Source organism: Numida meleagris, chromosome 11, assembly GCF_002078875.1.
Source record: "Numida meleagris isolate 19003 breed g44 Domestic line chromosome 11, NumMel1.0, whole genome shotgun sequence".
Classification (NCBI taxonomy): Eukaryota; Metazoa; Chordata; class Aves; order Galliformes; family Numididae; genus Numida; species Numida meleagris.
Genome location: NC_034419.1, coordinates 17323872 through 17351726, shown reverse-complemented (window position 1 = coordinate 17351726; position 27855 = coordinate 17323872). Strand labels below are relative to the sequence as shown.

The 27855-nt window shown below is 41.2% G+C and overlaps 1 protein-coding gene across 12 annotated transcripts in view; it reads right to left on the bottom strand.

Moving 5' to 3' along the window:
• CHL1 (cell adhesion molecule L1 like) overlaps positions 1-27855 on the bottom strand; it is a 109295-nt gene that overhangs the window by 5728 nt on the left and 75712 nt on the right. For 10 of the 12 annotated variants that reach the window (XM_021409593.1, XM_021409591.1, XM_021409599.1 and 7 more), the window contains 18 exons: positions 26682-26866; positions 21950-22081; positions 21473-21610; positions 20748-20859; positions 19917-20083; positions 18776-18941; positions 17507-17631; positions 14866-14967; positions 14460-14657; positions 13423-13493; positions 11067-11289; positions 9283-9398; positions 8915-9119; positions 8592-8714; positions 7797-7976; positions 2596-2757; positions 1793-1924; positions 1084-1156 (listed from right to left, as the gene is read on the bottom strand). In XM_021409593.1, the coding sequence (XP_021265268.1) occupies positions 1084-1156; positions 1793-1924; positions 2596-2757; positions 7797-7976; positions 8592-8714; positions 8915-9119; positions 9283-9398; positions 11067-11289; positions 13423-13493; positions 14460-14657; positions 14866-14967; positions 17507-17631; positions 18776-18941; positions 19917-20083; positions 20748-20859; positions 21473-21610; positions 21950-22081; positions 26682-26866 (2610 nt within the window). The remainder of the gene's footprint in view (positions 1-1083; positions 1157-1792; positions 1925-2595; positions 2758-7796; positions 7977-8591; positions 8715-8914; positions 9120-9282; positions 9399-11066; positions 11290-13422; positions 13494-14459; positions 14658-14865; positions 14968-17506; positions 17632-18775; positions 18942-19916; positions 20084-20747; positions 20860-21472; positions 21611-21949; positions 22082-26681; positions 26867-27855) is intronic. The other 2 variants (XM_021409601.1, XM_021409602.1) reach the window with 2 other exon arrangements.

Here is a 27855-nt window from a genome sequence, read left to right as displayed (position 1 = left end):
CAAAAATTATCAAACACAAAGAGGACAGGGAACATCATAGATTAAAAGATTATTAAAAGCAAAAATTAGGGCTCTGAACTAGGTACATAATCAATTGCAGTCGTTGCTAGTGCCAATTCAGTTTGAAAGCTTTGATAATGTTATATGAGGAATGACAGAGAAACACATCCGGACTTCAACTCAACCACACCTAAACTTAAACTCCTCAGCATATACTCAATTACACGTATAATCTATACAGTAACAACATTTCTACTTGTTAAAAAAAAAAAGGCAAATTTGGAGTTTTGGGGAAAAGGGGGAGGGTCAAAGTGATTAACCTCAGGACTTTCTTACCTTTCTAAATATTTGTCCCATTAGAAAGCATTAAAAATTAAATAAAGATGAAATTATGCAGAAAAAAATATTCCAGTACAAATAATGTAGTATATATAAAGTGGGATTTCACCAGAAACATTATGTCTTTAAGGCCAGCTGCACCAGTTTTCCAGCATGGCTCTTATAAGAATATATTTTTCTTCATACCATGGTTAAATAGTAATATTGTCAGTTTTAGTTATTCTGAAGCAGCCAAAGTGATAATTTCAGGTCTCGTGCAGAAACTTCTGCAGTGAGATGGTATTTTTTGGTTGGTTGCTTTCGTTTTTTCTTGCCAACTCTTTCTTACAGTATTTCAAACTTTTGTTTTATTTCACGAAAGGAAATTTCCTCACATTACAGGGTAAGGGCCTGGCGGGGCTTCAGAAGCCCACTGAAGACACAGAATTCTTTCTGTTGACTTCAGCAGACATCAGAGCACGACCCCAAACTATCAAATATATTTACATTATTCATACAATGTCAAAAAAAAGTGAAAAAATAACCACTGATGCATCAACATTTACTTGTATCCCAACCTGGATGGATCTCAGTACGCTGGATATACCTGTATATCCCTACTGTTATCCGCTCACGTCAGGTTTGCTTTGGAAATGAAAAATAGTGTTACTTGCATGCTATAAAAATGTCCTAAATAATGATGACGTCTGGAAACAAACAAAAGCCCAACAGACAGAAACGCTTGTTAACACAGGTCCTATTTACCTATATTCCCCAAAGATTTCATCTTTTATTGATTGAGCTTCAGGGTCTGGATGCAAATCTTCTTTTTCTTTCACTGTACAAATAAAATAAAGCACAGATCTGTATGCCATGTTCCGTGGTGGATTTTTCATTTTGCAGGCACGATGGGAGAACCACCTGTCATCTCCTACACAGCCTAACCTGGGGGCAGCAAGGACCCTACCCAACAAGCATGCTTCTACCAACAGCTTAGTGCCATCATGGAATTGTTAAAAAGCCGCTAAGTGTCTGTGCTTAAACCCTTACTCACTGCTTTGAAAAATAAAGAATTATATTTAGCAAAACTGGTGCTCAGCAGTCTGGCTACTCATGCAAGTTATGGTGGTTGTTAGGCAGCAGTTATCAGGTAGGAAGTGGGCACCTAGCCCGAGCAGACAGGGCTCAGAGCCGCTGCTGAAGGACGTGGCTCTGCAGGTGCATTACACACTGTGAGACCCAACAAATGGAATCCAGGCCTGAGCTGCATCTCTGACCTGCACACCACACTGTCTCACACAGAGAGCACGGTTTCACTGATATTCATTAGAACCCATTCCGTGGATATTTATCAAAAGCTGCGAATCCTAATTGGATGTTTTCGCTTGCGGCTTTGCAGCCTCCAGAGATAACAGGCTGAAGAATGTTTGTTATTAGCATGCGAACACAGCAGAAGGACAATAAATCCATTTACCTGAGTATTTTCCTCCTTTATTTCTTCTGACAAAGCAAATAGTTAGCAGCATCAGAGTGAGCAAGGCAATGGCACACATCAGTCCAATAAACCAGCCCTGGGTGGAAATCCCATCGTAAATGCCTGCATAGGCTTCACGAAACAGGAGTTAAAAAAAACAAGAAAAAACATTAATCAGATGAAAATGGCATCACCCTGCCATTAAGTGAATACATAACATTTTCTTCACTGAATTGTGATTGAATCAGACAATCACTACTTATCGTGTTCAGTGTAAAGAAATACAAGACAGAAATATGTCCAGAGCGTGACATTTTTAGACTTCAGGTGAACATGCTGTCTACAGGGCACAATATAGACATTTTGGAAAGGTAATTCTGAGAGAGTATTTGACTCAAAGGATTAATGCCAAACGGGAAAGCTGAACAAAGAATTGTTAAGCCTCTCATGCAAAAGTAGTTTTGTGAAAGAAACAGAGTTAAAAGTGCACCTGATGCATGCAAAGCACTGGACTGGCACATTTAAAATGGATTATATCACAGCACTACACAAAATCACACCAGAGGTAAAGCTATTCTTTGTAAGGGTTTGTAATTGTTCCAGGTTCTTGTGCATCAATTAAAGCACAAGGCTCACTGATGTTCCCATGGGACTCGACTACAAGAGCCAACTTAAAAAATCACAGAACAAAATGATGTGGTAACGTCTTTGGTGCACTTTCATTGCACAATGTCATACATAAGGTCAACATTTACTGACATTCAAAATCAATCTGTATCATCTTGAAGGGTTTCATTTCTCACCTCTCCCCCTTGTCTCAATTACATCTTCAAAAATGCTATTGTTATCAACCCAATTCTTAGTCACTAGACGAACTGTATATTCAGTTCCAGGCTCAAGTGCCTCAATGGGGTGAAACTTTTGGGTGGGGTTTACTGCTTCTGAAATCTTGCCGATCCCTTTACCTACGAAACGTACATATTCAAGTCATACTGATTAATTGAATTCATTGAACAAAAGTCCTGCGAAATGCACAGTTAGAAATAACGTCAGTAACACTTCAATGCGACACATGAGAATTTTTAACGTTTGTCATCAGATAATCTGATTTTCAAAAGCAGACAGTAAACTAAAAAACATTCCTCCGTTTGATTTTTAATATTCCATCAAATAAAATAAACAGCAGACTGAAATAATCCTGATGTTTATGAAGGGTTTTGTACATTTCCCAAGATGAAAGTCAATATTGATGGGGGATTACGGATCTGCTTTAACTAATGCGTACTTAAAAAATTACAACTTGAAAATGGGCTTGCTTTGTATAGATAATCTGGGGCTTGATGCTTCTCCTATTGAACCAAACGCAGCGGGGAAGCACAGATAGCTTGTTAGCTGGAAATGGATTCTTATACGTCTCATGAAAAAATTAACATTGGGACTTTTACTCATTTCTCCCCTGACGGTGATTTTCCACGTCCTTTTAAAGTCCACAACGCCCATAGGAAGCACTGTTTTAGATAAAGAGGAAGGTTTCTTTTAAATTGATGTTTAGGCTTTTAAAAGCTCTTGATTGATTTAATATTTGATGAAGAGGCCGAAGGGAGATTCCAGTCGGCCTCACTTTCCAGCCTTTTTACTTGCAGAAGGCCAGCTGTAACTTTTGTCTGCATTAAGGTTGCAGGATATTAACTCTGCTTTTTAAAAATAGCGTTTTTGGATAACAGAGAGATGATATCCCAGCGTTAGCACCCATGGTGTGAATAACACAAAAGCTCCATTTAGATCTGCGTGTTCACATGGGAATCCCGGTAGTGAATTTGCAGGTACAACGCACGGGCGAGCTCGCTCTTGATGATAGAAAACAAGTTTTGGAAGCTAGCAATAATAAGTACAGCTCTATAGTTGCATTCAGTTGCCTAACTTGCCAGATTCATCTAGCCATCCTTTTGAAGTCTTCCAAATTAAGGACTGAGCCCACAGTGTAATTTGAAAACTACTCGACCAATTAGCACTGACAGTAAAACAACGCTCATTAATACTTAAACTAGTAAATGAGCAAAGCAAGAAGCTTTGAGAGATTAGAGCTTTAGTTGACAGCGGAAGGAAAAAATAAAGATTAAGACCAATGCAAGCACTATCAAAGGAGCAGTTCAAGAAAAGTGTTCCAAGGCACATACACAGGTATTGCAACAAGCAGTTAAACCAGTAGAGCATCGGGACCCAGAGGGAACACATACAGCTGAAATACTGCTGATAGCAAAGCACAGCATATTAGCATAAACTAATCCCTCTATCGGTAGTTTTGGCTGAGTATGTGAAACTGAGCTGTAATTTTTAATCAAACTACAAGTTAAGCAAGAGGATATCACAGGTATGTTTTAACCACGTGTTCTAAAATCAAGACATTACTAAATACAGCTAATCAAAACAGTATCCATAAAGTGACAAGAACAAATATGAACTTAAACCCATCGTGCATTAAACACCACGTAACATATATGCATGCCAAGCAGAGATGACCATCACGTATTCCAGTTTGCCAACAACACAGATCTTCTTAGGGTCACTGAATTCCTAGGAAGCAAATGTCCAACCTGGAGCTCAACAGTATACCACAGCTGTGGTTCAGGGGCAGTTGATTACACCTGTCCATATATCCTACCTATTTATTTCCACTTTTTGAATGCTCAGCTATTTAAAGAAGCAGAAAGGGGGAATACAGCCCCACCAGTGCCAGGTTGGGAGGTACTAAAACGGTATTCAGCACCCACTGAACACAGAGCTAGGGCTTTACCATTGGCTTCCCAGGCTGTTTAACACCCCATGATCCAAAACTCTAAACAATATTTTTTGAGGGTAGGGAATCTGTCAAACTTAGTATGGGCATCCAGTGATAGGCGATTATGAGGTTTCTTTCCACATGACGTCTTTCTGGTCTGTGTTTGACAATCAAATTGGCACCTAGAGAGGAGAAAGCATTGCTAACTGGGACAAGCGTGGTGCTTGGAATAGAAAAAGCAGTGCAGCATCCTGAAAAATAAAAGCAAAGATATTCAGATAAGGAAAAGCTCAATGTACAGAAAGGTCAGTGAGCTGCAGAAATTAGCTTCAGAAAATTGAAAGCAGTTGGGTTAGGTTTTTAATCTACAATATGGGAGAAGAAGCATTAGTAATAAAGGCATATCACCAGCACTTCTCTTCCTCCCCTGCTATTTATCAGCCATACCAGGGGACTCTCATGAACATTAAACACTGAACTGCAATTTTACAATATTCCTGCCGGGCTTTGAGATTTATGAGAACAACAGAACACGCATTTTTTTGTTTTTATAGAAGCTTATGGCATAAAGGGAAAAACAATATAAACTGCCCCCAAAGACTCAGAAGAAAACTAGTTCTCCAAAAGTTAGCACATCTGTTATAAAGCATACTTATATAAAAAAAGCTGGCAGTCTTACGGCTAAGTACTAATTGTGGGCAACATCCTAATTTATTAGTGTACCTTTCTAAATACATCTGCTGCAATAAATGGAAAATTGAACTAAGTTTTCCCCTACTACCTGGCTATTAAAACTGTATAAATATGCATCACATGTATTCTTCATCTTCTGTGCTTTTTTAGCGCAGGAAGTAATTCATGCTAAACTGGGAATATTTTAAGCTACAGAGATTAGCAAACCTGGTGCGTGCAAAGTTTATTGAGGGTTTATAGGTGAGGCTAGTGAGTTTGCAATCAGTGCTTTGTAAGAGAAAGGTGAGCTCAGACAAGAAGAAAGGTGCAAGCTTGTTTCATCTCTTGCTGCTTCTCCTTTGTGTTGGCTACACTTGGAAAGGCAGCTAGGGGAGGAAAAGCAAAACACCTAGCCAAGACATACAGTTAACTGCAAATTTGCTTAAAGTAGTTGAAGGCTGATATATTTAGCACATTCTATTTAATAGGCCCACTTTTCCAGCTCAAAGTGTCAGGGTTTTGAAACAGTGCAGTATCGCATCTTTCTCCCTATGCTACAAGTCTGCCGGCTGCAGAAGAGGCAGAGGATGATGGCATAAATAATAAAGAAGGAAACTTGTCACCAAGTTCATCAAGCTCTCTTCATTGTGACTAAACAGGGACCACTTTCTCCTAGGATTTGGGGCTCTGCTGGTAACAATGCTAGTGGTTACATGTGGCTAAAACACCTGTATTTTTCCTCTTTCATTGTGCCTGCAGCAAAAGAGAACTAAAACCACACGTTTTGTTACAAAAGGCTGCTTTCCTCATCTTAGGATGTGTCCTGAAGGCTAGCATCCTCCAACTAAGGTTTTCAAAATGGCTGTGGGTGTTAGGTGCCAACTGCCACTGAAGTATGATGGAACTGGTGAACTTTTATCTTCTCTGGAAAAAAAAAAAAAAACAGCAACCCAGCATTCCAGCTGTGCAGCATCCTCTGAATGGAGTTTTCATTAAACTTTGAATTTTTGGACACACAGCAATCATTGTCAACATGTATTTGGTAATCCTCCAGAAACATTGTCAGCTCTAGACATAAAGGAGCTTTGTGTTAAACAATGACTGTCATATTACATTTTTTTTTCCCACTTACGTAAAAACATTATTTTGTTTTATACTTCTGAGGGCTAACAATCGTTGGCAAATGAACATTTTCAAGAGGAAAATTAATTAGTTTATAGGTCATTTAGGTAATACTGCCTGAAAATGAAAAATGAGAGATAAAATGTTTTCTAAAGACAGCATACCTTCCTCTGTGAAATGAATCCAAGATAAATCCACAAAAATTCAAGTATTATTTATTTTTCAGTACAATGCAAATATTCCTTTGCTCAGGTTCTTCATGATTGTCCTCAGTACTTTATCTAACATAGATAACAACCTTTGGGCATACGGTAGCATTTCATATTTGAATAATTTTGAATACATCTGAGATATTTCCTAGGAAACTGGTCTTTTAGTTTGGAGACTTCGCATTAGCTGCCAATGGCAGTGGCGTTCAGTCATGCAACAAGGATGCTACAAACGAAAGCTTTTCTATGGCCTAATTCTGTCTCACTAATTCCAGTGGGCCTTGGCTTAATCCCAGAGACTAATATTAAAGTGTGGTTCTCCTTGGTTAAATACTTACAGGGAAACAGCACCTTCTGCAGCACAGAGGGTTCTGCCTCTGCTGGCGGACACGTGCAAGCTGCAGGCACTGTCCCCAAGGAAAGAAGGAAGAGAGATGGGAGCTGATTCTCTTTCCCTATCATAACCACTGATAGACTTTTTGGTAAAGTGCTGCTAACTCAAGGGAATGTGCAATTCCTGACACAAAAAAAAGTGAATCTGGATGTTTCATTCACAGAAGAAGATGCTGCAGTTGCAGATGGAGAGCCTGATTTACCCTTTTATCTGCACAGGGAATTAGAGTTATTTAATTGGGATGAAGCTTGTCTCTCGAGTTTCACACTATGCCAACAGGGATATTTACAAATAAATGAAAGCAACAGAAGTGGTGTAGATCAAGTATATCAATAATAAAACGTGAATGATTCCATTGCTTCTACCTCAACATTTCCGCTTTCCTGGCAGAATGCACTGTGACATTCTGCAATACCCTGGCACAGGTTGCACTGCAGCAGCAGAAGCTACCAGTCTTAAAATGAATAATGAGAGATTTATCTTCACAGGACAGCAGAATCTGGTTCTATAATAATGCTGAGGACAGATTATTTAGATCTTCAGTTTTCTGTTCACAACTAAACGCGAGGCGCTGATTCTAGTACAGCTTACAGGGTTGATGGCGGAGACAGAAGCACAGCACTGTACAGCAAAATGGAACAGATAAGCTCTGCTTTTCAGAAGAGCTGCATGACTACATTAAAAAGCTTATTGATTGTTCTCCTGGAAAGGAAAACAAATTTATTTCCTCTAATTACAAAGGAAATGTCAATTCTCAAATATTCTCAATAGATTTTTCCATTATTGCAAAAGCTTCTCCATGTAAAAACATATTGCCTAATAACTTACTCCCTTGAGCCACTGTCAGCCCTTCTTCTGTCACCGGCTTCCCACAGCCCTTGGCTGTGCAGGCCTTGACGTAGAACTTGTACTTGGTGCTGGGGCTGAGGTCTGTGAGCCTCCAGCTCAGCGTGGTGTGGTTGGCCATGCTGACATCCACCAGAGGCCCAATCTCATGCGTCTCATTTACTGAAAGAGAAAGAAAAGAGGAGTCAGTTTGCAAAGGTAGCTTCGTTATTAGCAGAGAACAGTGAAAAGTGAATCGTTGTTTCTGTAGGTAGCATTTGGCCTGATCGTGTTCAATCCTCAAAGAACTCACAAAGTACCCTGATGGCACACTGGGCAGCCTGGGACCAGTACCACTCCCTGGCTGAGGTTATCTGCTCAAGGTCTGCATCCCAGTTACTCAGTGCTTCATAGGCATGTTTTGTGTGGAATGAGTTTCAATCCAGTAAGAGGCACCTAAAATTTAATGATCTTAACCATCATATTACATACATAATTTGTAAATATGAACAACCCAATTAGCCTATAATGTAGAATACGGGATGGCAGCAATATGAGCTTACTCTATCAGAAACCCGCATGGAAAAGTTTTTGCTCTGGAAAATGACTTTGCCCTGCCCTCTAGCAGGCTGTGCGCAGATTGCAGCTCAAAACACGCTGTTCTGCTGCATGGCTCTTACTCAGAAACACAGCCTCTCTCATCAGTCTCTGTCTTATATGACTCTACACATCCAAAACTATTAATAAATACACCTAACAGTGCATGAGTTCAAAAATTGAAGAAAAACAAGAACATACTTATCTGGTATTGCAAATTGTAGCCAGTAATGTGGCCATTGGCTCTCTTGGGATGTCCCCATGATAGAGTGACAGAGTCCTTGTCAAAGTTCAGGATCTTCAGAAAACGGGGCTGTTCGGGGACTGAAGAAACAGGGATCAGCTGACAGAGAACGCTGTCTCTACGTGCATTTGTTTACCGAGGACAAAGTTTAGCTCAATACCTACAGTTCCCCACCTACGGTTCTATGAGTACTGGAGATTTTACAACTCCTTTTAATCTATGAAATCCAGTTGCCTCGTTACATGAACAATTTCATTTTATTCCTCTCCATCCCACTTACCTCCTTCCGGAGTTTCAAAGACCACAGGAGCACTTTCTGGTCCATCGCCCTTGGAGTTGTATGCCAGCACAGTCAAGCGGAATTCGCTGAAGGGCTCCAGACCAGGGATCATCCCGTAGTTTCTGTCTCCTACAAACGTCAGGAAGTGTTTCTCTGGGTGATGTCTTTTTCCATCCAGCATGCTTTTTGTTTTCCACCAACTGACCTGCATTGAGATTGGCATTTCTATAACAAATTACCTTTGCTGGGGCTGAACACCACATTGATTTCTCTCACCGTCCCAGAAATGACAGACTGCGATCTATCATTGACAGAGGATTTATTTAATAGCTTGTTAATCTGCATGCAATTAAAGAGAAAATCGTAACCTTATAGCCTCTTAAATGTCCACGAACTCTGTCCCTTGGTATTCCAAACCAGAAGACTTTGACCAGCGTGCTGTTGACAATATCCACCGAGACGCCGGAAGGAGCTGCATCTGGAACTATAAAAACAGGAGTGCTGCATATTAAAGACACTTACAGGAGCTCAATTTCACACTGTTTATATGCTACAGGGCTTGGTTTTCCAGCTCAAGCTGTGCCAGCTCATGCAATCTTCCCGCAGGCAAGAAAAAAGCCATTCCACCTGCATCCAGTGGGTGATACGGGCCAATAAACATTATTTTGTGGTATCAGAGCTTTCTGCTGAGGGCTGGAATACAGGGGCACTGGGACATATGAATTTCTATTTATGATTTCCTGTTTCAAGTAATGCTTACAGCAGTGAGAAGAATAAAAAAATGATTAACACAGCACTCAAGAAGGCAATCACAACAGTTTTGTTTTGTGCTTTTTCTTTTACAATCAATTTCATTTTACAGCTAAACTCATTAAACAGTAGGATTTTAATCACTGCACAACACAGAGCTATTATACAGCAAGAGAATATATTTTTTTTTAAACAAAGAAGTCTTGATCTACCAATGACTGACTAGCAAGGAAGATTTTTCCAGTGATAGCAGCAGGTGTAAAATTAGACCCACCGTAGACACACAATGCAAACAAGCGCACCATGGTGTCTCTTTATTCTCACTGTCTTGCACAGAGGGCAGAGGAACGCATCACCAGAGCTCCCCATTGCCCACACCTCTGACTCAGGCTCTGAAGCCTGTTGTTGGTGAAACACCAGGAGTCACTCAGCAGGTGTTAAGCGTCAAAATGAATTATGCTGACTGCTTGCCATCACCTGCGATGAATTCTGGTACTTCATAATGGCTGCTGCAGGAGCTGCAGCAAGTGTAGAGGTGGCTGCAGCATCACGTCCAGCCACAGCAGTGGGGAGTGCTGGCAGGTTACAGGCAGGTCATGGCTGGATGTTTCAGTAAGCAGCACGACATACGCTGGTCTCAGTTGGTTAAGCCACTGCAGACCTTCCAAAGGCCAGTCAAGCCATTAGTTTAATTCATTTTGGGGAAAACAGCTGTAAGATTTCAGATTGTGCATGGGATGAGAACTGTCTGACTTTAATAAGATTAATTGGCAGATCTGAAACGCGGAGCTCTTGCAAACACCCTTGACTCTCCTTTGCCAACTGTTCCCAGCCCCTGCTGCTAAGCATTTGCAAATGTAATAAGCATTTGTGTTTGGGATCAGGGAAGCTTGGAGCCACACACTAGCTGGCCACAAGGCTGTTAACTCCCTCGATGATTTAAATCCTTAAATCCTACAAAAAAATAATATTCCTTTTTAGGTGGTGGTAGTGCTTAACTACGTTGATTTCTAAAGCAAGGCTGGCATTTCATTACTGCAGCTGGATACAGTTCCAGTCCTCCAAATCCCTTCTGTAACCATGCAATAAACACGAGAGGGGAAAGGCTGCTTTCAGAGATGTTGGGATGGCCCCAGAAGTGCCATTATCCACTGTCCCAGAGATCACATCAATTGTCACAGCCTGGTGACATCGGCATTACCTGTGTCACCAGGGAACCACGGAAAGCTGCTGGGCAGAAACCCAGGCTGGAGAAGAGGAGCAGGCCTTAGGGACACAGGGGACAAAGGGCAAAATTGGAGTTACACATGGAAACGTGGCATCATTCATAAAATAATTTACAATGCCCAAGAGCTGAGAGCTTGCACTTAGTTCTCAGGATACAAAAGTTCCCATTACTCACTGTCCTCTCCCGAATATCCAGTGGTAATATTTGGTTCAGGCCCAGCTCCTAAATTATTTATTGCTTGGACCTTGATCTCATAGGGCACGAAGGTGGGGGTGTTCCTCAGGGTCAGGGAGTGCTTCTTCACCGTTTCCTCATTCCATTCGGTCTCAACACCCCGCTGCCTCCAGCTGACTTTGTACTCCAGCCCCGGCCCATTTCGCTCCATGGGCTTCAGTGGCTGTGGGAGAACGGGAGAAATTAAAAGAGAGCCACAAGTTGTGATTACATCTTTATTTATTTACTGCTTCATTTTGATTTTTTTTTTTTCCCTGGGATGTAAAACTGCGTGCCTTTTCGCACAACTAAAATGCATATTGTGGCATAAGGCTGTTTGTGCCTTTCAGTACAGCTAAAATGCATTTTATCTTGGAATTTTATGTAGCACAGCAATTTGCGTCATTAAAATTTAGATTTGTTCTAAATATGCATGAAATGCTTGAAATTGAGCCTGGACATTTAATGGGCCACTGCTGCGCTACTGGTTTTTACTGATCAACTGAAGAATTCATCACAGCATGGTTCTCATCTAATTAACACGGATCTGTAAAATATTAGAATACACATAGCAATGGTCTATCATGACACATTCTCCCATTGAGTTCATTTCTCTGAAAACCTCTTTCATTAATAATGTTAATTGGTCACATGTGCTACCTAAAAATGATGGGGGTTGGGGAGTACTAGCCCACTGCAAGTGGGCATTTCCTACCACACAGCCTACTTTCAGTAATATTTAAATAATACATTATACATATCAAATACATAACATCTGCTATTTGGCCAAGCCACATGTGGAGCCCAGATCAGCATGCCTTGGTCAGAGAAGCTTTCTAACACACAGTGCTGGGTGAAGCACCTCACAGCCAAGAGATCCCAGGGCATGGGATTTGGAATAAAAATTTCTACTCAAAAATAACTTCTCATTCGGACTTAAAATTCAGCGCTGCTTGACTCTTATTTTGATCTCCCTTAATGCTGCAAATCCTTGGCTGAAAAGCTAGTCACTAATGCTCATCTGGTCTCCTAATCCAAAGTAGGCAGATTAACATCATTTTGCAGCTTTTGTCTGCCAGAAATAGGTTTTTTTTTTAGCATATTCAGTGCCTAGCATTTCTTCTGAAAACCATGCAGGACACACTACAAATAAATGAATATCCTGCTTAGGACATTCAAATGATTCAACAAGATTTAACAAAGCCTGTCCATCCCATTCTCTCTCTCTTTAGTCTCAATTTTCACTTTTACTTTCGCCGTGTCTGAGCTGGGAATTACTGGCTGCTTGGCAGGGAGGGTGGCCAAGCCTTCCGCCCATTGCTGTTCCCAGCATCGCCCGCCCATGCTGAGCACCACCTCTCTGCATGGCTTCCAAGAAGCAGACTTGTCTTCCCTGACCCTGGACTATGTCATCCAGCAAAAATCCACCTCCAGATCCAAGTCAACAGATCCAGAGGGCCGTCTCCTCTTTGGCATGACATAGCTTGGTGGGGATTCACACTGGGGAAACGTTTATTGTTCTTTGCTGCGAGCGGCAGATTGAGAAGTAAATCTCATATAAATTGAGTTTAATTCAAGCTGCAAAAAAATATGCTTCTTTCCACAATAGTTGAAACTTGTGTTAAATGGAGGAATATATCTCTCTCTAAATGGTTGGCACAAAAGCTGTAAGCTTAAAAGCCAGAGAAACTGAAGACTGGAATCCAGCCTCAACACTTCTACACAACTCTTTTGATACACGCTTAGGAGCTATATCTGCACCTCTTTAGCTTGGTGGTGCAGAAATTCAAGCTCACGTTCTTTTGGCCAGCTGATCCGAGTCATTTTCAAACCTCCAGGCTCAAAGAACAGAAGCTCTGTGCAAACAACCCCCTCCCTCCCTCCCTGGCCCCAGCTGCTCCTCCTGCAGAGCAGGGTTGAAGCCACAGTTACTGCAAGAACTGCCTTGCATGCAAGATGCAGAGAAGCAGAGCATACTCTGGGCAACTCTCTGTGCCTATAGAGGGCTTCTCTATTTCTTTATAGCCTGCAAAGTTTAGATGTAAAAATTTGCCTTTTGAAACAAAAACGAAAGTAGGAGAGGAAAGAGAGACATTTAAGACAACTATAACTTTACCTTTCACTTCAGTATCATCAATGAGCTCACCTATGGAATTAGCTAATGCTTCCTAAGGGAAGGGGAGATCAAGTCAAGGGATCCATTATCTCTTTTTTAAAGTATTTATATTAAAACATCCTGACCAATGCCATGCTTGAATTGTGGCTTGAAGGGAGAACCTGTCCTTGATACTGTAGCATTGACAGACATTTGCATTACCTCCCATTTCATCACCATTTCATTTGGTTCAGAAGCTTCAACTCGGATGTTTTCTGGGTTCTTGTCTGGAGCTGGAACCACAGTTAATAAGGTTAGTTTGCATATTCCTGTTTTTATTAGTAATTATTTAAAAGCAAAACAACTTTTGTTATTTCAGCATTTCTGAGAGTGAAAGGCACCTAAACAAAGAGTGTTCATGAGATTAATTACTTGGATCAGCAAAGCTGCTGAGAATGAACCGTGTTTGTCAAGCAGTTTTGATTCCTAAGTGCCTGTGCTGTTTGGAGCCACCAGCTAACATGAAATTGTGACTTCTGGATTTCAAAGCACCAGATGTAGGGGGATTATCAGGATGACATTTTTCTCCCTCTGGGGATAGGAAACAGAAGGTGTATCATTAGTGGGGTACACACAGCTGAAAAGCTGGAGGACCTGGAATTGAAGTGAAAGGTGGGGAAAAGAAAAGAAAGGAAAATGCTGGGAATGCAAATACTGGGCTGAACAATTGGCCATAAAATAATTTCCAGGGACACGACATTTTCTCTTACAGTGAGAAATGCACTGTGAATGAACATTTCTGACAAGCCTAGTTCTGCTGAAAGGCTCCCCATAAATCCTGAAGATCCTCTCCAGCATCTGTTTGTCTGTAAATGGCCGCAACGGGCCTTAATGGTGCACAATCAGCAGAGCTCAGGAAAGCTTTTTGCTGTAGGTACCTTGGTAGCAAACACGCTGACAACCATGGCAGCACAAATTCCTCAGTTTGGCATCCCCAGGCTGATGGAGGCAGCTGCAGGGTGAATCCCCTCTTTGGGCAAACTACTGCCTTGGCATGCAGGACAGCTGGGTTTAGCCGGAAAGCATTTGTGGTGTGCAGAGTGCTTTAGTTTCTCTTCTCCTACCAGGCACACTGAGCAGAAAATGCACGTCAAGGGGCCCTGACTGCTTTATATCTCTCAAGAGCACAGGAGGGGAATGCTCTTCCCAGCAAAGCACTACAAATATTAATATTTAGAAAACTAGGTGGCAGTGTTTACCAGCCGGAGGTGTCGCGTAGCGCAGCGATGGTTTACTGGGCTGGCTCCTTCCGACAGCGTTCACAGACACGACACGGAACTGGTAATTGGTGTATGGGGCCAGGATCAGAAGGGTGGTAGTGGTGTTCCCCGTGGCTCGGGCCAGCTCCTGCCACCTCCCCGGCTCCCACCGGCTCTCTTCAAACTCTATAATCGACTCTGGAGAAGAGAGGAGACAAAGCAGAGGAGAAAGGCAGCGCTGATATCAACTGCTTCCGAATAGCAGGATGGAAATGAACTTACAGCAAATTAGCTGTCATAGTAAAACTGATTAAGTACGGCATTGAGCATGGTTTGTTTGTTCTGATGGCCGTGATGTGCCGTTATGTTAAATGATGTACGATGATGCTACTGAAATCCTTCATACCGTTAACAGGGCTGTTGTGGCTGGCCCCAGCTTTCCAAGACAGTCGAACGCTTCGGTTTTGATGTTCTGAGAGCTGCAGGTCTTCTGGTGGGTCAGGAACATCTGAGACACAGGAAGAGACTGTCAGGAGCAAGCCAATTATTTCTGTTTACTTTGGCATTTTGGAAAGGACTGGTACAGAAAACTTTGGTGAAGACAGTGCTGTAACACCTCCTGATTTCAAAGTGGACAAGATTAGAAAAGCAGAAATTGCTTTTAAAGATCCTGCTTTGCAACAGAAAAACACACTGAATCTTCTGGCCCTGCTTTCTCCCCTGTAAACGCAACATCCCTCTTTAAGTGCATTTCTACCTGCTCTCATTACCGTGCTAGGAGCAACAGATTTTTCTCTTCAAATCATCTCTAAGATCTATTGAATCATTAATAGATATTGACACTGCTCAGCAAAAAGTTATGTCAGCATCACTTGGGTCTACTCTTTGCAAACCAGAGCGCCAGAAAGGGACTTGGCCCTGACAGCTATTGAACCTTGTCTGTTAGAGTGAAAGGATAACATTCATTATCCCAGCCATTGGGATCTATATTAAAAGGAAACAAGAAAATTCATTACCTGCCAGCTCAATCCGTGCTGTCCAGAGAATATGTTAGAGTCAGCTGTGTATTTGGTGCAATAACTGCACTGCACCTCCTGGGGACAAGAGTGCTACTACCCAAGCCCTGAGCACAAGGCTGCCCTGATGGTGCTCTGCACACATTAAAGCTCACTTTTCATATACATGGCTGACAATTTGCAGTCTGATTACACTGGATTAGTTTGGGAATTGGATTGCATAAAGTCTGATGGAAAAGAACAACTTCCCACAGCAGGAAGCTGATGGTAACCTCTCATCCCTCCACAACCACACACAGTGCTGTCCTGAACACAAAGCTGCATTCACCACTGTCTCAGAGCAGATGCAGGAAATGCTTCCTGGTCATGAGGCTAGTTTCAAAATTTGAAAACTCTGTGGACCAAGGAAATGAGATTGCAGAGCACTTGGTGGGTGTTTGACCTCCTTCTGCCCTAGTGTTCCAACTATATTTTTGGCTGGCGGTGTCATTTCTTACAGCAAAAACAACTGGCTCAATAAACAAGGCTGTCCCTGTCATTGTGATAGCAAGGAATGAGGACTGGACAGAGTTTTTCAAATAACAATCTTGAGTTTTCCTGTGTGTCTCAAGGTGCATCAAAGTTTTAAAGGTTACGATTTTTTGTTTTAGCCTTCTTTACATTTCTTTCCCACGTTTCTGTGGGGAAAATCAGGAAAGCGTAGTTTAATCTACAGGTATCTTGCTGTTCTACACTTGGAGTGCCAAAATTGTGTATGTTAATTTGAAGACAGTGATGGTGTATCTTTCAGGTATCCAACCTGCTGTCTGTTCATCAATAATAAAACAAACACCTAGAAGAATTCTAACTGAATATTTTTTCTGCCCATATTCTTGTACACCCAGCTGTTCCACACTTAGTTCTTTACCCATCTCACTCGTCTTTCATTGCAAAAGAGGCCTGAATTTTTCACTTGGAAAATAATAGATACTGTTAATCCACCAAGACCCTTCTTACGTAAAATAAACAAGGAAGAAAGAGCAAATGATTGGGTTTTTTTTGTCTACTGCAAATTACCTTTTTAAAAGTGAATAAAGCGTGCCATGAAATTTTCATAAGTAATGTAACACATAGTTTACAAACATCTTGAATTATATAGTACTAAAGAACACAGTAACAAATAATATGCATAGCATCTTCTTAATTTACTATTTACTGAAAAATGCCATTCATTTAAAATGTGAAAAAATCTTCAGTGTGAGATTGCCTTAGCTCTGCTGGAAGCACTGCTGAAAATAAATAAATAATGTAAAATTGAAAAAAAACAACTTGAAATTAAAATGACACAAAAGTTCCCTGCAAAATAACGTTCTAGCAATTGGTTGATGCCCTTCGGTAAGTGTTAGAAGCTGATGGTGCAAAGTGCTGTGCATCACTACATGAGTTCATCCCCTTAATTCTGAGTGGTCCTTCAGGCCAGGAGGCGGGTGGCAAGGATGCTCAACAGGCCAAGTTGCAGGCTGTGTGGGTCGAGACCTTTCCCTGCTATGAACTTGCTGTTTCACACTAGGCAATAATTTATGCCCGCGCTCACACAGATAATTAGCCCTTTTAAATGCTTAACTGCTCTTCAGGAGAGTTGGACATCTAAACACCATCCTTATGTGTTTTTTCCTCAAAATATAGTCCAGGTGTGATCAGCACAGAAGTCTTCAGTAAAGTGCTGTGAAGAACTGGCCAATGACTTCAAAGCAGAAGCAGCACCATTTTTAAAATGCTATTACACTTCCAGCCTGGACAAGCTCCTGCAGCTCAGCGTGACTCCTGAACTGAGAACAACAGCTACCTAATCTTAGAGATGATTGACTGAACAGAAAACAAATGTTTGCTTCAGCATCCCCACTCCTGCAAATATAAAGATGGCACAGTCTTAACTGAGCTTAACAAGTGAGAGGCATGTTGCATCACTGGGGTAACAGAAATAGGCAAAAGAACAAAATAAACAGAAGTATTGCACCAAGGTGTATACATACCAGGAAAACATCTGCTTACCAAGAACAATTAACCGCGTTTTGGCGGTGACACTGTCAAGAGAAGTGCTAGCCACACATGTGTAAACGCCTTGGTCCTCCAACATCACATTTGATATGAACAGGGTATCCATGTCCATCATTATCCTACACGGAAAAAGAAGGGCACATACAAATAGAAAAAGAGTAAAATCTGTAAGACAAGCATACAATAGACTGACACCGTTGGCTGAAAAACTGCTCAGGAAAAGCTTGCTAAAGGAACGTTTTGAATAATATAATTGCACATTAGGTCTATTTCTTTTTTAATGTAATTGTAGTTATCTGCTGTGATATAGACTATTATTTGCATTTTGCAACAATTTAGACTCCACGGCCCAAAGTTGGCACGTCTCTCTTGTTCTGAAAAGAGACACACTGTTATGCATCAGATGAGCATTTGGAACATAGGGTTTTGACACATCACTAATGAGGGAAATCGATGGTCTTAATGTATAAACTTTTAATAGAGCTGAGCAAATCTGAACGTTCCTATCCCACTGGTGTACCCCCTGTGCACCAGGGGCAGTTGGTATTGACCCAGACCCCTGGGTTCTGTTGGGTTGAAAACTGATCAGGCATTTCCCTGGCTCTACCTCCCCACCCTCCCTGGCCTCAGCAAGACCCTCCTCCACCTCTCCTGCACTGCAGCATTTAGGAAATCATCCCTCTGCTGTGGCTAAATTAATAATGACATCTGAGAGCCCTCTGTGGGACCCTTCAGACAGAATAAAGGCTGAGCTCCATCCCATTACAGTCAACGGAAATACAAGAGTAGAGCAAAATTCAGCCTGCACTCGCACTTCCCTACGCACGTAGGAAAAACTCATTGATTTGACTGTATATGATCCCAGAAACGTGTTTTCTATTCACTTTAATATTAAAAAGACTTGTTTTGGCCAGGAATAAAACACAGGAAAATACTAGCTCAACTCAAGTGGAGAGACAGAACTCCAGCTGACCCCCCACAAGGGTTAGTTTTATTTTTGGGTTAAACTAATATTTATGCAGCATTCTGCCGCGACAGTGAGACAACATAAATTAAATAACTTGCCTGTCATGGCTACAGATGCGTGTATATTTACATATACATATAAAATGCAGATCTATTCACATGTCAAATGAAGAATTCTCACAGACAGAAATTTGCATTTCAAGCTATTAAGTTTCATGTTTATTAATACTTTTTCTCCAGCACTCTACAGCATTATTTCACCTGAGCTCAAGAAAACTCTTGTTCTTCCCTGCTTACCTGCTGTCTTGTATGCTGCTGACTGACAGCTCATATCCATCTTTCCTCCAGGATAATTTGAAGCTGTTTTTCAAGTGTGAATCATACTCAGACTGACATTTCAATAAAATTGAATGTGATTTCAACACTTGGGGGTTCTTCGGAGTAACGACAATTTTTGTAGCATCTGGTTGATCACAGAAAACACTTCGATTAGGAGAGAGAGATTATTACATCAAATTTTCACCAAGCACTTCATATATAAGAATCAACCTCAGGAGCAACGATCATGTCTTTATCTACCTATCTATATACAAACACTTCCAGTGAAGGAGGCTGGTTTTGAAATGAAGACATGACAGGATATAATTTTCTATCTTGGAGAATTCTTTTTTTAGCTCAGTCCAAACCAAAGCATTCTAGAAAAAAAACAAACACATTCACTCCAAAAAAAAAAACCCACCAAAAAAACAGATGAAAATTCTAGTTAGAAGATCGCCATAAAATGGATGATTATAAAAAAAGCTGGAATATGATTTTTATGTCCAATTGCCATTTGAAATAGGAATAGCTTTGGCAGTGATCCAAGAAAAATTACAAGCTTATTAAAGTCAAGTGAGAAAAAAAATACTGCAATCAAGTTTGTTCTTTTAATTGCCTCTAATCTGAATGCAGAAACAGATGAATAAGTAGGAAGAAAGCACTTCTCTTTGCAGTGAAATATTGCCTTGTGAGAATTTCATTGTACAATTTCATGTTTATTAGAACTGTAAAACTTAAAAAGCAAAGAGACTGGCCTGAACTAGAATACAGAAAGACTTTTTTTTTTCCTTGAGTTAGTTACAGCAAAGCTGAATTTCAGAGTGTATTTGAGGACTTTGCTAACTGAGCATTTAAGTTCTTTCTATTGGCAAGGCCTAATTCCTAAACAACTTTGTATACAACTCACCATGCTGAACCTGTGTCCTCAACAGGAAATACCCACCCCCATCACGACCCCAGGGATCATGCCCAACCAACCAGTGAAATCCTTTAAAAGAGAATTGGAACAGCAGGTATGCACCTGAACCTTACAGTCAAAGCCCCCTCACTCATCCTACAGCAGCGCACTTGGTGTTCATTGTAGACGCTTATTAAGTTTGGGAGATAAGTGAAGTATTACCTCTTATATCCAGATTTGCTGTGATTGCTCTTTTTCCAACAGAATTTGCAGCCCAGCAAGCATACGATCCCGAATCTTCTTTCTTTGTTTCTTTGATTTCTAGGGTGCCATTTTTATTTAATTCATAGCGTAATGCTGAGAGTGGCTCTATGCTATCATCCTTAGTCCTAAAGAGGATAATAATAGTTACAGCTCATTTCAATGATTGTAGTAATGACTGTTTCATGGTTAGCAGGTAACGTAGGGGACACATGAGTTTGGAGTCAGTTTTCCTACATGCAGGCAAATCATAAAGGGACATAAGCTTCCTGCAAACCTAAAACACACCAACAGTGTCTAGCAGGACCTTTAAGCAACTCTAACTGAGCCTTTAATCCATAACTGTCATGTGTAATTTTATTGCAATTGTCAACTGCTATGTCAATCCAGTGATTTCCAACCATATGGAACCACTTCTAGGCAGATGTGCTCTTTAAATCATTGCCTTTCCACATCAGCAACGTGTCCAAGCTTCAAAAGTTACCAACGTTAAACTAAGGCTGATGAAGTTGTAGCAGGATTTGGCTACATACAGCTTGGTTCTGTTTAATAAATATCCCAGCACCTCTTCACACAAGTATCAAGGACTTTCATTAACCTTTCATTTATTTAAAAAATTAATTACAAAATATGTACGTGTCAGGGTTCTTGAAAGAGAGTGCACTTAAACAAAGGATACTTATATTAAACACAGTCTTGCTATAAATTGCTAATTTTAACTCCACAAAACCAGCTCATGTTTCAGCCTGGATAAACTTACCTCATGTGAAAAAGTCATTCTCAATTGCTTACCATCTAATATCTGCTGCAGGCGAGGCAAAAATTTCGCAGTGCAGGAAGGCACTGTAACCAACAACTGCTGCATAGTTTTCACCATCTGAAGTCAGGATTAAGGGAGCAATATCTGCAAAACAGAACGCAAAACAAGCAGCACTACAATTCAGAGCTGGGCTACAAATATGGTCCCTGCATCATACCCTGTTCCCACCATAGAGAGTTCAGCTGAACTCTCGTAAGCTTCAATAATAACAATGGTTGACTGCTGGATGTTTCAGATCATGAAATCTTGACTTCAAGAGAGACAACACACTCAGTTCTGCTTCCTTGTGAGACTTATCTTATTAAATAAATTCCCATCACAATCTTTCTTCAAACAACAGGCTCAGCATCGCAACTGAAATTAAAGATTAGCAATACATAATACATTTAATAATTCAAAAACACAGTTGTGGCCACAATCCGGTCCCCAGTGGTCTCAACACGTCTGAATTCCAAAGGTTTTGAGCCCCAAACAACAACCACGTTGCTAAACATATGAACACTCAATCCAAGCATCGCTCATCACAAGGCTTGTTGCACAAGTTTGGACAACATATTTCTTAAAATCTGGGGTCAATGCAGCAGAACAGTGACACGATTACAAACCCAAAGCCATTCTGAACATCTAAGAGTTATCAAAATGAGACACCTAAGTTCCATCTTTCCAGCAAACACAAAAGAGGTGGGAGACTACTCACTGAGGACATTCACATTGGCACTAGCAAGGAGGGTGCCATGCTTGTTGCTGGCCTCACAATGGTACACAGCACTGTCCTGAAGCTGAAGGTTGGTAAGGCTGATCTCCCCATCAGAGATTCTCCCTCTGAAGGTCCTACCTGCAAAGACCCAGACCTTATCAGGAGATGGTGCTAATTCAGAAGCACAAAAAAAGACCAGAAGTCAATGAGCATGAGCACTATCCCACATACCCAACAGATGGGAGCAACACTGGGTGAGGGTACTCATGGGTACCTCCACTCCATGCCTACACAGCTTTCGCTACTCTATTCAAGACTATATTTAAATATTCAGTATTAATTAAATAAATATGAAGTTATGTTTAAATAGATGTCAAACAAGATGTCATTTGGTGCACTGGGGTTTGTGCATTCCCTGGGCATGACACAGGTGCAATTCACCCTCTCCCAACAGGATGATGTCGGACCTTTACTTACTATCAATGGGCATCCCGTTAATCTTCCACTGGATGGTTGGCTCTGGGCTGCCGATGGCCTTGCAAAGCAGTAAAAGATTCTCTCCCAAGCTGTAAACACCACCTCTGGGCTCCTTAATCCACCGAGGAGGTTCTGCAAGAGGGACATGGCATGCAGCAGGTGTCACAGCCAGACCAGAGTAACTCTGCTATTACCGTGGTTCTCCAGGAGATGGCAAACGCTGTCAGCAGTTCCCACAGCTCCTGGCAGCCTATTGTGCAGCTGGAGTGTATTTCTTGCAAACCAACATTAGAAAAGGTACAATATTAGCATTAACATACATCAATTTCTGTCCTTCGGGCTTTGTAAAATGCAAATGTTGGGGAAAGAGTGTAAGAAATGGGCACCGTTTACTCAAGCGGAAACGAAACGCAAAGAAGATGGGAGGTGAGAGGCTGGGAGGGAGGTAAACCCAACTGTGTCAGCGTTTTCACAAGGACCCTCAGACAGGAGATTGCTGCCTCTGAAATGACACGAGACTATTTTCGCGAGTCAAAACACAATGCAAACAGCCATGCAGCTGAGAGACTCACTAGACATGGGCAAGTGGTCTGCAACAGCTCGCCCAGGAGGGCAGAGCACAGGGATGCTGGAATGGTGCTGATCACCTCCATTTGCTCATCTCTGCGTGCTGGGCAGATGCACTGTGCTATTCAACATCCTTGTTTTCCATCCTGTATTCAGCTCAGATGCTGATCCGTAGCATACTAAGGCATGCCAAGACATGGAATGGGAGGACCACCATCCTGAGGAGCAGTTGCCCACAGGGTGGAGGTAGAGGAGCAGCAGTTGGCTGCTGCATTCCCTGTGCCCTCCTCTTTCTCTAGCACTGCCAGTTAAACCAGGACTGCTCTGTCCTCTGCAGAACAATCTCTGAGCATCAGATATCCAGATCTCATTAGAAAAAAGAAAAAAGGGAGGGAAGGGTACTGAGAGAAAAAAAAATAAATGCATTAATCTGATGAAAGCATTCTGCTATCTACAAACCAAATGCACTGAGCCTGCCTACGCTGCAGAGGATGGCCTTGATCCAAAATACAGCCTTGCATTTGTCATTACCTCTCCCTAAGAAGCAGCAAAGTTCCAAGTTTTAATTCCAGACCTGACGCTACCTCTTCTGCTGGCCCTGGGCTTATCACTGGACTCCTCCATCCCTCCTTCCCTATTTGAAAAAGATGAGCTAGCATATGGGAAACATGAGGATTCATTAGTTAATGCTCATAAAATGCTTTGAAGATGAACAGTACTGTTGTCTGGTAATACGTCTCCAGATGCTATCAGTGTGATATACTAAAGCAGTATCATTGCTCATATTCACATACAGATATTAAAAAAAATACCCCTGATCTGTGATAAACAAGACACAAACTCTACCATTTCCACTGCAGAGCACCCATTAAGAGATGCTGTTTAGAAACAGCTAAAAAATAAAGTAAAATTTAAGACACCAAAGCTTATCTAAAGCTGTAACATCCTCACATTTCGTTCACAGTACAGATTTCTTCTCTCTGTAGGGCTGGTTGCCCTCCTGCAGCGCAGCACACACGACCGTACTTGTTATGCTTCCTTATATTCGACTCCGGGAAACAAAAATGCATGGAGCAGAACATTTTGGTTTTGCCAATCTCTTTCCTTCTCTCTCTCATACACATTACACTTTCATCAGAAAAAAAAACAGGGCAAAGGCGTGGAGGTGAAAAGGAGGTAACACTCCTGATGAGCTTTCTTCCCCACACTGTGCCTGCCACAGACACAGTACTTGAGACAGGACGCGTCATTGTTTTGGAGGAGGTCAGACACCAAGCACAGCCTAGATACAAAGCACACTTCCTATTTTCATCTGTCCATTCACTTTTGAAAGTCAACTGCAGATATATTCCACTGCTGCTTTCCTTCCTCAGTGCGGGAACTGCTGTGGTTGCCCCAAGGAAGCGATGCGACTGTGAAGTTTCAGTCAATGAGATTTTGTCAAGTATGAAATGCAATTTCACAGAAAGGCTGAAGAACTTCTCCTCTTTGTGGCTGATATGCTATACTACTTACAAGTATATAAAAGGTAATAATAACAAAATATACACTTACACTTTAACAACTGCAATAACCAGTGGTTGGACAATCAAATTGTTAATCTGAACAAGTAAAATGGTATAGCAAATGTCTCACCGCATAATATATCTTTGCTGGTAAGAGTTATAAACGTGGTCCATCTAAACAACAGATTTATGCTTTTTATGCAAATATAATGACAGGTCTGAAAACAGGAAGGATCTAAAATGGTAATCAAGCCCATTCTTGTGCAATAAAACAGGATTCTCTACACCTAGAACACAGGGTGATTTTTCCTTCAAGAGCAATATTTCTGAGCAGAGTTCAGCTTGTGATCCAGTATATCCTCCAGACCAGTCCAAGCAGACATCTTCCATCCTGTGTTTATGAAGCCAATTAGTGCCGCCTGATGAGAATCACTTTGCACTCGTGCTCGCTGAAGCCCATCCTTTTTATTCCTTTTTATTCCAGACCATTTTCCCAATTTGTCAAGATCGCTTCAGATTCTCCTTGCATCTTCCCAAGGTCTGGCAATCCATCCCACTTTAGGGTTATCACCTTCAGATTCAGATGCAGTTATCACCGTGGGGTCTGCACCCCAGCTGAAACAGCTTCCCCACGAAACACTGAGAGCTACAGCTTGAGTCTCATTAAACCAACCAGCCATCTATCTGCCTCACACTAGTTTCACCGATTGTATTTTTCTCTAGCTCAGTAATGAAAGTATTACAAGATACAGCTGCAAAGGCCCTTAGCTATTCTATCATTACAATAATTAATCATTATATTGTAATGATTATTTCTATTAAACACAGCCTTGAAGCCTCAGTCAAGATCAAGGTGCCATTAGATCAGGCACTGTGATAGTGGCAAGACTTTGAAGTTATATATGTTAGGCTTGGGGGATTATAAGCAATAATTGAATAAACAAACATTCTCAGTTAAGTCAATTTGAGGGCTTGTTTCGATTTTTTTTATACTTTGTTCTCTCTCTCTCTAACAACAACAGACTTTTTGTGCCTCTTCCAATGTTCTGGGCTACATCTTTCCTTGCAGAGAGAGATTAAAATATTCAAGCAGGCAAACAATTTGCTGGCTGAATATTTTCATATGCTTGGTAATAGTCGCCTGAATCTTTGCCCTCGGAGTACTGTAGGATTAGTAAACGGGCTGCATGAAAATATCATCACTTCAAACTGTTATTTAGAAATCTGGTGTGTTGGTTTGAGAGCCTAAAATACCAGAAAGAAGAGCAGAAGTGACATAGGGCACGAACGATAGCAAAGTCTTGATTTATACATCAGCATTAGATTGAGCATAGTTGGCAGTTAATAACTGAGATAATTTTTCTTCCATATTTAATTTTCTTCTCCTCGCATACATCCCTTGAGAACTGCCTGTCAGGCATGAGGATGCCCTACGTCAGCAAAACCTCCCTGAACCAACTGAAATTAATAATGTTCACTTCCCCCAAATCAAGATTTGCCCTTGAGTGTGCACACACGAGTTGCAGCAAGAATGATGAACATGCCCATCTCTGATGAATGTTAATGACATTTTCTGTTTTGAAATTGCATGAAATAATGCCATTTGTGTTCATGATACTCTGCAGATGAGGTCCTAATAGGAAGAATTCCTGTTAGTGACACCAGCCAACGTTAGTTATACAAATGGAAACTGAACTCAATAGGAATTGCAAAAGCATTCTTTACATAGCAATGGTTAGAGTGGATCTCTTTCTTTCCTTCTCAAAATACTCATTTGCTAATGAGGAGGAACAACAATTTGCCTAGAAGATTTCCTTCCTCTAGAGATGGAGGGAAAGAGGATCAATAATCTGGACTGCTTAATTAATGTTATTTCCCTGGTACTTTAGTTTTTGCAGCTCCTGCAATTTCTTTGAAGGATTCAATCTTTACAGGCAAGAAAATCATAGCCAGATTGTTAAAATATTCAGCTAGAGCAGAGATGCTCCAAACCATCTGTAATGATTTCCAGGAGTCAGCACTTCCCCTCCATCGCAGCTGAACACTTGCCATGCTCTGGTATCCTCCTCTGCCTCACTTCCAGGAAGGGAGAGAAGACTATGACACACAAGGCTGTGCCAAGTGAAAGGGGAGAATTCATCATGTAAGGGGAGAATTTAATTTTGTAAATGAAGAGAGGAGTGGTACCATATGCATTTAATTTTGGTGTAAACTAAAAAAAAGAAAATTGAGCTAAGTGATCTGGCCCAGTATAGCCATTTTCACATTTTTAAGGGCAAGTAGAATAATTAGATTCTCTAGTCTGACTTCCAGATTAATACATTTTATCGATACCTCTTCCTAACTTGCATCTTAATGTATTGAATCTATAATTTATGCATATATTTGTGCTGCTGCTCACTCCTTCGTAAAGCCTTCACAGTTTAGAAAAAAATCACACGCTAATTCTATTCAAAAATTAAAAAAAACTAAACAAAAACAGAACTTGCTCCTTCCTGCAAGTTTCCCAGAAACAGAGGGCAGGTCCTACTAGCATAAGTCAGTATCGCTGGTTGAGTTAATGGTTTATATCAAGTGATATTAGCAAAAGTTCTTATTTACTTCCCACTGACCATATCTCAGCGTTCAAAATAAAACACCCAGTAAAATGTACTCCGCACCTTCCACATGAACATGGAATTCGTGTTTTGCTCGGCCCACAGAGTTGCTTGCCGTGCACTGGTAGGTTCCTTCATCAGCTGCAGACACATTTTCTATCTTCAGTACCTTCCCAAATTTATCTGTTACAGGTTTGTCCTTGGGCAAGTTTCCAGTAATTTTGACCCAGCTTAGATGAGGAGTTGGGCTATTAGTAAAGGAAAAAAAAAGATTTTGATTTGAATACCAGGATGCTGTAACCCTTCACGTTAGCACAGCTGCTGGAGTTCATGCATCTGAGTTGCAAGAAGTTTTCTGCTGTTTGAGCTCTTTCAAAACACCAAGCAAGAGTACATGCTGTACTATAGACTACTTCTAGCCAACTCTGTCCCTTGATTTGAAGGACCCCATGAATAAGTCCTTCGTAGCCAAGCCCGGAGCCATGGCACAAAGCTGCATTCCTTGTAAACATTAGCATGAACTATGTCAGAAGGAATGGAGCTCATCTTGTCTGACTCCAAAAGGGCATTCTAGGACAAACAAGGAGGTAAAGACTTCATTGGAGTGACTTCACTCAGTGCCCTGCTGGGTTAGGAAGATGTCCAGACATTGGAAATGGCTGAAAATGTTCCTTACGCTTTCAGAAAGCAAGTGGCAGTGACACAGAAATTCAGGACAGACTGCTGTATGCACAGTCCCAGCTGGGATTCACGACCCCGACACCATACACTTTGTCATATCTGCTTACACTTGTGTCCATCTGTCATTGTGGCAAAATGCCCAGGCACAAGCTACTCAAAGGTCCAGGTACCAAAAAAACTATGGCTTTCCAAGAGCAGCGAGCATAACAGTACAAATGTTCTGTTTCCTGCAAGGGTTCTTTTCTTGCTTGTCTACGAAGTCTGGCACCATGTTACCTCAGTGCTGTATTGAGGGAATGCCCTCCCGACATTGATGTTACTCAGAATATAAAACTTCAGAAATGACAGATTGGAAATGTACTTATTTCTTTATTTTGCAATTGGCTGCCCCTGATCTTAGATACTTGAAATCTGGCTCAGTCTATCCACTTCTCTGATCTGTGAGCACTTGGTTGGATGGACTGGCAGGGACATAGGTAAAGCCAATCGTTTTTCTGCTGAAAGTGGAGAATTCAACATATATTTTATTTTTGCTTAAGTGCTGTGTTTTTGAAGC